Source organism: Propithecus coquereli, unplaced genomic scaffold, assembly GCF_000956105.1.
Source record: "Propithecus coquereli isolate 6110/MARCELLA unplaced genomic scaffold, Pcoq_1.0 Scaffold246, whole genome shotgun sequence".
NCBI lineage: Eukaryota > Metazoa > Chordata > Mammalia > Primates > Indriidae > Propithecus > Propithecus coquereli.
This window is the reverse complement of record NW_012148019.1, coordinates 2,751,264-2,761,019: the sequence shown is the minus strand read 5'-3', so window position 1 is coordinate 2,761,019 and position 9,756 is coordinate 2,751,264. Positions and strand designations below refer to the sequence as shown.

Below are 9,756 nucleotides of genomic sequence, written 5' to 3'. Positions count from 1 at the left end.
AAAGAGTGAAACAGGATGGGGGTATGGGGAGAAGGAACAAAGATTAGGAAGAGGGAATATTTAGGTTCTTGGTTAAGAGGCAAGGCTAGATTAAAAAGATACAAATATGGAACGAGTGGCTGAGTTCCCATATTTATCATTCTTAATCCTAACAATAAACCCATTTCAATTATATCCAAATAGTTATTACAAAATGATAAGAAATCTGCTAACTACAGATTCCCTTGTTTCTTGCTACCAAACTGCAATTATTTCTCGCAAAGAGTAAGACTGACCTATTTCTGCCTGTCATCTGGAACCCAGGGTTCTGAAGGTAGTAACGACAGCTGGAGTATGTTAGGGCAGCTACCGCCACATTCTTGGCAGCATTTCTTACCAGGGAACGCTAGACTTACGTCATTTTTTTTTTCCTTTTCTGGAATCATAATGTCATGAAGAGTAAAGATAAACTTCTATTAAAAATTGATTTTAGGTCCAAATAATGAAGATGTAAAAAAAAAACAAAAACCTATATTCCTATAACATTTTGAGATTCATTTATAAAAAAGTTACAGCAGCTGTAGAGTTTTAGTATCGTAAGGACAATATGATCCTACAAACAGCCAAAGGATGTAGACAAGATGTTTTTCTGTCTTCCACATAACACAAACTGAAAAGAAAAGCCTTCGCTTTTCCCTGGCCACATGAAAACAATATTTTCACACTACTGGTTAATAACCCCAAGAAACCTTTGCTTTTCTTAGTCAATTTGCTCATTATGGCTACAAGACTACAGCTCAACATCAAAAGCCCAGAAGAAATGCCGGTAACACATCAGTCTGAGCATTTCCCAAGACTCAGTCACATTTCAGTGCTTTCCTTTTTTGTCAAGAGCTATCATACCAGTCATTGTGCAAAATGCAAATATTCCAATGATTATTTCACTAACTTTCTTATAATGACAAGATGAAACCAAAGAGGAATGGAAGTGTGCATAGTGAGACATTTAAGATGCAAAGGCAAATTTGGAGGAAAGATGCAGAAATGAATAAATGTGCACATTTAAAGGTTATACCATCTTTGGGGTTTTTCTGACATGTTTTGAAGCTATAACATACCAAGATATTTGTAAATATGCATCCAGTGGATATCTTATTCATGCTTCTAAGCAGGACCTTCAATATTAAGGCATTTACATTCACGCCTAAGATTATCCACATTCTTCTGGATTCCTCAAAGAAGGACAGGACTGATTAAGAGAAACCAGTCGCGAAGGCAGGGTCCTGAGGTCCCAGGAGAGCACTTCGTATGCTCTAATGTAGCAGCTGGAGTCCACTGATTTTTTCAGATACAGGTAATAGTTGTGAGAAACAACGCTGCAAGAGAGGCGAATTAAATTTTACGGTGTCTTTAAATAATTTTATCCCGTTTCTGCTACTGCAGGTGATCTTGGAAAAGCCCACCTTCTTTTCGCTGAATTAAACTGACTTCTTCGATATGCGTTTGGGTTTGTTAAAACTGTAGGTTTCCTGTGCAAAGACTATGAACCATAGAAGCATCAAGACGGAGGTTTAACTACTACAAGAAGAATCTTTCATTTCTGAATAGGGACACACATTTTCAACTTAATAATTTATCTTAAAATAAATTAAAAAATGTTCCATAGCACAAAACAAGCACACAAACAATAGACGGTATCTTTTTGTCTTTGGTGCACACACTCATTTCCTAAATCATTCAAGTAACAGCGTCTCTGACTTCCTGGGGAGAGATGGAAGTTGAAGGTTTGAAGGCCAAAATGAGTTATTTCCACTTTTGCCATGCCTGGATGCCTGAGATGGTCCTGAGTATCTGTGATTCTGGGAGCAGCTGGTAGAGGTTCAGAACGAGTAAGAAGTGCAGGGGTAAACCGAGGGGTGGAAGAACCAGCCCTGCATCAGTCCTTTGAGCCCAGTCTTCAGTAGGGGCATTTCTTTGTTTTCATGCCCACATAGAGAAAACTAAACATAATGCGAAAGTTTCAAATTCTTTAGATGGTGCTCAGAAAGCAAAGCTACTGCTTATTCCTGTTAACTTCACAGTCCACTCGGAGCTGCTCAATTGCAATAACAAGAAAAAATGGTCTTCAAAAAGAAACAAAGTCCAGAATGTGAAGGAGGCAGGCATTATTAAACTTGCCTATTTTAGAAGTGGTTAAGGGTTTAATACTGTTTAGAGATTATAATGTCCATTTATGACTTTCATGGTACAGACCCGGATTACATTTTGAAGATGATACGATGCATTATCTATATACCTCTCTTGCCTGACTTCAGACTCAATGATGTGACACCCTAGTCTAAGCTCAGAGGTAAGTCTGGGGTCCGCCCTCACCTGAGACCTAGCAGTGGTGGTAACAAGAGGTGTAGGCATACACTGTGTCTCTGCATCAGGAGAGCAACTCTGCCCACCGAAAATAACCAGTCAATCCTGTGGATATCTCTAAAGGCAAAGGCTGTGATACCAGATACACTGCACTGTCCCATGAGCTCCAAACCAGCAGTCTTTAAGAACAAGTGTGAGGTCTGGAAGCACGCTTGCTATGATGGAGAGGGGTGCGTATTGTGAGGCAGAAAGGCCCAGGACTCATATTAGCACTCAGTGTTGGATTTATTTGCAAGATGTCACACAAGTAGCATTCTCCCCTGTTTTTCACTGATTTGATTCAGAACATCAATAGTATCTTTGATCAAACTCTCAAAGATCCCATCTGCTAGCTGCATCTTCACACACAACTCATCCTCATCATAGTTCACCCACTGTGCCTCCTCTTCATGGAGCTCTTGAACCTAGAATTTAGAAGACAACAAGGTTAGAAAATCCCTGTCACACAAAAGCTAGGAAATTAATTATATTTGCTGACTTTATAGTCCAATCCATGGAAATACAGTCCAAGGAAATAGCTGGAGAAAAAAGGTAATTTATATGATGATATCAATTATCCCTTTAAAAATTGCAACAAGTTTGAAAAAACTCAATTGCCAAATAAAATTAAAATCGCTTCAAAACTACACTGAAATTTGACAATAGTCCAGTATTTCGCAGATATTAAGGATCACGAGTATGTTGTCTATGTCAACAACAGGGAATGTGTATAGGAATTTAAGGGGAAGAGAAGAACACAAAATGTTAGCTACAGATGCTTCCTGTGATGGGATTATATCTGATAAACTCAAAGTAACATTAAAAATGTTTTAAGTCAAAAACACAGTTAACACACCTAATAACTTACCAAATGTCTTAGCTTAGCACAGCCTACTTTACACGTGCTCAGAACACTTACATTAGCCTACAGTTGGGCATAGTCATCTGCAACATAGCACCCTGGAGGATATCAGCTGTTTGCCCTCAACGACTATGTGGCTGGCCGAGAGCTGGGCTCGTTGCTACTGCCCGGCATCGCGAGGGTATTGCAACACTTTATCACCAGCCCAGGAAAACATCAAAATTCAAAATTCTAAGTACAGTTTCTACTGAATTTGTATCATTTTCCCAACATCATAAAGTTGAAAAATAGTTACGTCAAACCATTTTAAGTCAGAGATGTCTGTATATGGATTTACAATTATAAAATGTACTATCCAAAGACAATATTGGATATGATTCTGGAGTATTATAAATAAGTAACATTTAATATTGCTTAGGGTATTTTTGAAATGAAATACTACTTATTTGAAAAAAATCACTGTTATACTTGTTCTTTTTGAATTTTAGGATTTGTGGATTCCTAGGTAAATGAAAACTAAATTAGAAATAACTGTCCCAGATTTAATGCTGGTTTATAATAAATTTTTTTTAAAACTACATTATAGAAGAAACACATTAGATGTATTGTACATAATGACATTGTGAATGGGATGCAGGCCAGGTAGAGAAAGGAGACAGTGAGCCTCGATCTCGTCAGAAATTCAGCAAAGTTAATGGAGTCACAAGGGTCTCTAACCAAAGGCCTAACTTGGCAAAAAAAATGTCAAGTGACAACGAGCTTCTGGCTTGCTCTGATCACAGTTTCATCTTGAAAAAGGCAGAAAAAGTGAAGAGGGAGGAGCTTGTACTCTGGTTCCTGTTATGAGGAAGTGAGAAGACTCTTGCGACAAGGAGACCAAATCATCCTGAAGTTTGAGGGTGAGAGAGGGGAAGAAAAGCATCATCCAACACATACCCTAGGCTGGGGTTGACAAGTATATGACAAGGTGGCTGCCACATTCTTTCTCTGAGAAAGTTTGTTTGAAGGATACCTCAATATTCATTCCTCTGGTCTCTAATGTGCCACCAAAAAGGGTTCTATGGCCAAATAAGTTTAGAGAACTCCCTCTGGGAGATATACAATGTACATTAGCCTATTAGAGAGAAGTCCACCCATAAAGAAACTTGTTTAGGCTGGGTGCAGTGGCTCACACCCTCAATCCTAGCACTTTGGGAGGCTAAGAGGGGAGGATCACTTGAGACCAGGAGTTCCATATCAGCCTGGACAACACAGTGAGACCCTGTATCTACAAAAAATTTTTTTAAATTAGCCAGGCATGATGGCACATGCCTGTAGTCCCAGCTACTCAGGAGGCTGAGATAGGAGGATTGCTTGAGTCCAGGAGTTCGAGGTTATAGTGAGCTATGGTCACACTACTGCACTCCGGCCTGGGAGACAGAGGTCTCTATAATAAACAAACAAAACAAAATTTGTTTAACTCAGAGTTTCCTATATTTATTTGACCATACAACCATGTTGTGAGAGTATATACTTATGAACCTACCAAAGAATTGGTGTTCCTCTCTTATGAAGGATGCTATAAGAAACAGCCTAATGTAACACGTCTCAAACTGGTGCTGAGGGATAACTATATTCCAGGTGTGTCTGCACAAAAGATTTTACATCCCCAGTGAATTTGTTCAAAGCTGCACAGCTGGCTGGGAGTGGTGGCTCACGCCTGCAATCCTAACATCCTAGGAGGCCAAGGCGGGTGGATCGCCTGAGGTCAGGAGTTCGAGACCAGCCTCAACAAGAGTGAGACCCCCGTTCCTACTAAAAATAGAAAAATTAGCTGGGGAACTAAAAATATAAAAAATTAGCAGGGCATGGTGCCACAAGCCTGTAGTCCCAGCTACTCGGGAGGCTGAGGCAGGAGGATCACTAGAGCCCAGGAGTTTGAAGTTGCCGTGAGCTAGGCTGACACCTCGGCACTCTAGTCTGGGCAACAGAGAGGGACTCTGTCTCAAAAAAAAAAAAAGAAAAAGAAAAAGAAAAGTTGCACAGCTTTCCATTTTATAGGCAAGTTCTCTTAGCCTTTAATATTAAATCTGTTCTTTGAGCAATTTCCTCCCGAGTAACAACATTTAGGAAACACTGTCCTAAGGAAATCTTTTTCATGCTTGCAGTAGAAATATATGGTCACAACGTTACTCATTCTCTCTCTCAGTGTAACCTCAATGCAGCCCCCACTGAAATATAAGATTTCGGTATTGGCAAAAGCCTTGCTCCTCCTTTAAAACAGGAACGATTTCTCTCTCAGTCAGTGAGAACTAACATGATGTTTTGCATTTTGCTTTGGCCATCAGAAAGCTCCAAGCATAACTTGGAGCTTCAACTAGACCAACTGAGGAATCTCATAGCCTATAAATCTGCCTGTTTTTTTCTTCTGCTCTTTAGAGTCTACCACACATTTCCCCTGCTCCTGAAGACGTACGTATGTTTCTATATAAATGAATAAATATGATATAGAACTATTAAATTACATTTAAAGGTGAGACTAACAATAACTTCCTTTTCTCTCTTTCTTTCTTTTTTTTTTTGACAGGGTATTAGGCTGGTGGACTAGAGACATGTGATAGATAGAATGTGGCCTGATTTCAGCAAGCAGATGCTGGGGTCTTGCACCACATCCTTGTGACCAAGATGGAGAAATACAGACAGGTCAGTGGGGTGGATTCGTACTTTTTTTTTTTTTTTGAGACAGAGTCTTGCTCTGTCACCCCAGCTAGAGTGCTGTGGCGTCAGCCTAGATCACTGCAACCTCAAACTCCTGGGCTCAAGCGATCCTCCTGCCTCAGCCTCCTGAGCAGCTGGGACTACAGGCATGAGCTACCATGCCTGGCTAATTTTTTCTATATATGTTTTTAGTTGTTTGGCTAATTTCTTTCCATTTATAGTAGAGACGGGGTCTCGCTCTTGCTCAGGCTGGTCTCGAACTCCTGAGCTCAAGCAATCCTCCCGCCTCAGCCTCCCAGAGTGCTAGGATTGCAGGCGTGAGCCACTGCGCCCGGCCGACACTGGTCTCTTTTCAATTCACTACTTTAAACTTTGCTTTCACTCAAGTTTTTATTTCTCAAGTTCTCCACAAAATACTGTTCATGAAGTTAAATGTTCATCTTAAGTACAAAAGAAAACAGTTTTCTCAGAAAAAAACTGAGAAGTAGAAATGCAGCAAATGAAGACTTTATGATTTTAATATAATAGACTTAAGATTAATTATATCCCTTTTCCTTTTATAATTTAACTATATTCTGCCCATAGAAGATATGGTCAAAATAAAAATCCTTTGGTTGTTTACACTGACCAGGATATGATCCACTCGGTCTCTTTTCTTTCTTCCAAATTTCATCATTTTCTGCCAATCTGTTTTGTGGTTTGCCTCCTTTTTAAGACTGAACAACTTGAGTACTTCAGTTGTGATGAAGTTCTGTGGAAATAAGACGAATAAATGAAACAAACAACAAAGCTCCTGAGATTTATGTGTTTATAATGCAGTAAACAGATTCATGCTAAGAATATAATAAAAGATCACACAAATTTCTTCCACTTACAGTTCCACTCAGCAATTTGAAGGGAAAAGCATTCCCAAATGCTCAACTTTATTTACTTAAAGAATTTTTGTTTTTATACAATATATAAAAGTAAAACCCATTGATGAATCTGTAAAGAAAAATCACTTTAGAGTTCCCTTTACCCAAGAACCACCATTAGCTAACTTTAAGCTAGAAAAACTAGTAAAGAAAACATATAATAAATCTCAGAATCTGAAAAATCCCAAGAAATTTTTGGGAACAATGCCATGTGAGAAAAGTATAAGGCTTTGTCAAGTTTAGTTTGAATATGTTAAATTAAAAAAAATATTAACCTGCACTTTGGTGTGAGAAGCATGATAATTTTACTGCTAGCAAGATTTGCACTATCACCCCTAGAAAAACTTTTACAAAATGCTATTTCAATGTTGAAATTCGTGGGCAGCATGTAGTGTATGCTATATTGATTCATGCAGTTTGATGGCTGCTGGTATATACTATGTATCTTGTCTAATTTCAACTAATTTGTTCTTTTGTATTAACAAATAACTTGTTTTATTACTTTTTATGGTTGTTTTATTAAAAAAACAGTGTTCTTAATGGTGGAAGGGACACATTTATGAATCAGAATCATCTGAGAAGTTTCTCAAAGTACCAACGTACTCTCGGATTTCACTACTCCCCGCCCACACACAGACACACACAGACCCACTCAAGGATTTATCAACTATGGAAGGTGGAAGGAATGGAATACACAAGTGTGTTCTGAAAAAGCTACTTATTTTAATCTAAGGCAGGGGATGGCAACCTTTTTCTGTAAAGAGTCAAACTGCAAATATTTTAGAGGCTTTGTGGCCCCCTGGTCTTTGTCAACACCTAACTGCACTACTGCAGCAGGAAGCAGCCACAGATGATATGTAAACAATGCGTGTGGCTGTGGTCCAACAAAATTTTATTTATAAAAACAGGCAGTGGGCTGGATTTGGCCCGTGGGCCACAGTCTGCTGATCCCTGAGGTGAGCATACATTACATCTCATACCTATCTGTTGGTGTTCTGTCAGTATAAAATATTTTTAAAGGCTTTCTGTGATCAAATAAGTTTGGAAAACACAATTTTAAAGCCTTGCTACTCAGAGCAGTCTGGGACTAGCAGCATTAGCATCACCTGACAGCTTGTTAGAAACGCAGAATGTCAGCTCCAACTCCAGACCTACTAAATAAGAACCTCCATGTGAACAAGATCCCTAGATGATTCACATCCATATTAAAGTTTGAGAATCACTGATTTAGAAATACAACGTTTGCTGAATTAAAGAAACCTGTGACTAGGCAGAACAGATTGCCACCAATGTGGCTTTAAAGTTTCAGTCCTTAAGGCTTCTGGACAAAGTTTTATTAGATAACAAAATAAATATTTTAGGGGGGAGGAGCCAAGATGGCGGATGAGACAAGCCGCCAGTCAGAAGGTCTCTGCAAAAAAGACGAATTTTAGAAGAAAGAGAAAAAAAATAAGCGAGCAGAGAAACATAGATAGGGTGAGGGTCAGAAGGAAGGGTGTCTGAAACTACAGGAGACTCCACGGTAAGACGTTGTGGAGGAGAAGTGGAAGGAGAGAGGTCCCGAGAGGCATGGAGACCAGCGACAAGGGTAGATGGAGCGGTTAACTTCCCCCTCCTTTGCATCTCGGACTGCGGGTGGCTCCTGAGCGGCTGGAGAGACCTGCCAACACCAGCCCAGAGACGGCTGCCGCCAGTGAGCAGTGGCCTCTTGCGGACTCAGCGCCGGGCTCCCAGCCCCTTCGGGGAACCTCCCCCGGCGCAGACCCGAGCCTAGCGGCAGACGCCATAGTGCTCCATTCTCTCCTTCCCCCTCCCTACCCGTGCGTGCCCAGAAAGACAATTTAGCCGTCACACGGAGGCATCTCCAAGAAACCAAGGAACGGGACCTTTCCTTCTGGGGCCCTACAGCAGACTGAGGGGTACTCAGACTGCGAGCTCCCTGCCCGCCAGCCCTCCCAGGTGCTACTTGCCTGGGGACTCCAGGAGGGTGGGGAAAATCCTGAGGTGGAGTGAAATCAATCCAGCTTGGGCGCCCTGCAGGTGATTCAAGACCAGCACCTCTCCCCCTGGCAGGGTCAGGAATTGATCTCCAGAGTCCAGGGGTCAGGCCTGCAGACCAGACTCTGTGCACCCGGGTCATGATCGCTCTGCCCTGGGGCACGGAGGAGGGATCTGTGAAGGAGCCTACTGAGGAGTGTGTGCCTTCAGGGGCGGATCGGCGTGCCTGACCGGCGGCCCTCCTCCTAGAGGAGGGCTGGCTACGATCCTGGGTGCGGAACCTCCCAGCCTGCGTCACAGCCAGGGGGGATCCATCGGCCTGAGGCCCCGCTTGCTGGCGGAGGCCTGGGGGAGGACACGGAGAGGGGGAGATTGGAGGGGAGCGAGACCTGCTCCAGAGTGCGGGTCTTGGATGGCCCCAGCTCCCAAGCCCAGACTTTCAGCTGAGTGGAGCCATTTCAGCCCCTCCCAGCAGCTCTGCACAGAAACAAAGAGCAGAACTTTGACCCCTTCTAACAGCAGCTGTGGAGCCTGAGGGCAGGCTTATCCAACCCAGTCCCACCCCGACTCACTCCGGCTCTGCCCCCACTGAGGGGGAGAATAAGGACAGCTCAGGCTAGGATCCTGAGTAGGGAACTTCCCGCCCACGGCCCACCAGTGGAGAGCCATAGGCCTGAGGTCCTGCTTGCTGGCAGAGGCCTGGGAGAGGCCACAGAGAGGGGGAGAGTGGAGGGGAGCGAGACCTGCTCCAGAGTGCGGGTCTTGGGCAGCCCCAGCACCCAAGCCCAGACTTTCAGCTGAGTGGAGCCATTTCAGCCCCTCCTGGAAGCTCTGCACAGAAACAAAGAGCAGAAGTTGACCCCTGCTAACAGCCGCAGTGGAGCCTGAGGGCAGGCTTGCCCA

At 42.4% G+C, this 9,756-nt stretch overlaps 1 protein-coding gene across 1 annotated transcript in view; it reads right to left on the bottom strand.

Annotated features, from left to right (window-relative positions):
* Positions 1–231: 231 nt before the first annotated feature.
* The window catches only part of CEP350 (centrosomal protein 350kDa), a 175,594-nt gene continuing 166,069 nt past the window's right edge, over positions 232–9,756 (bottom strand). The window contains exons 35-36 of the mRNA XM_012646529.1: positions 6,570–6,692; positions 232–2,807 (exon numbers count right to left, since the gene is read on the bottom strand). Coding sequence (XP_012501983.1) covers positions 2,643–2,807; positions 6,570–6,692 — 288 coding nt within the window. The 3' untranslated portion in view covers positions 232–2,642. The remainder of the gene's footprint in view (positions 2,808–6,569; positions 6,693–9,756) is intronic.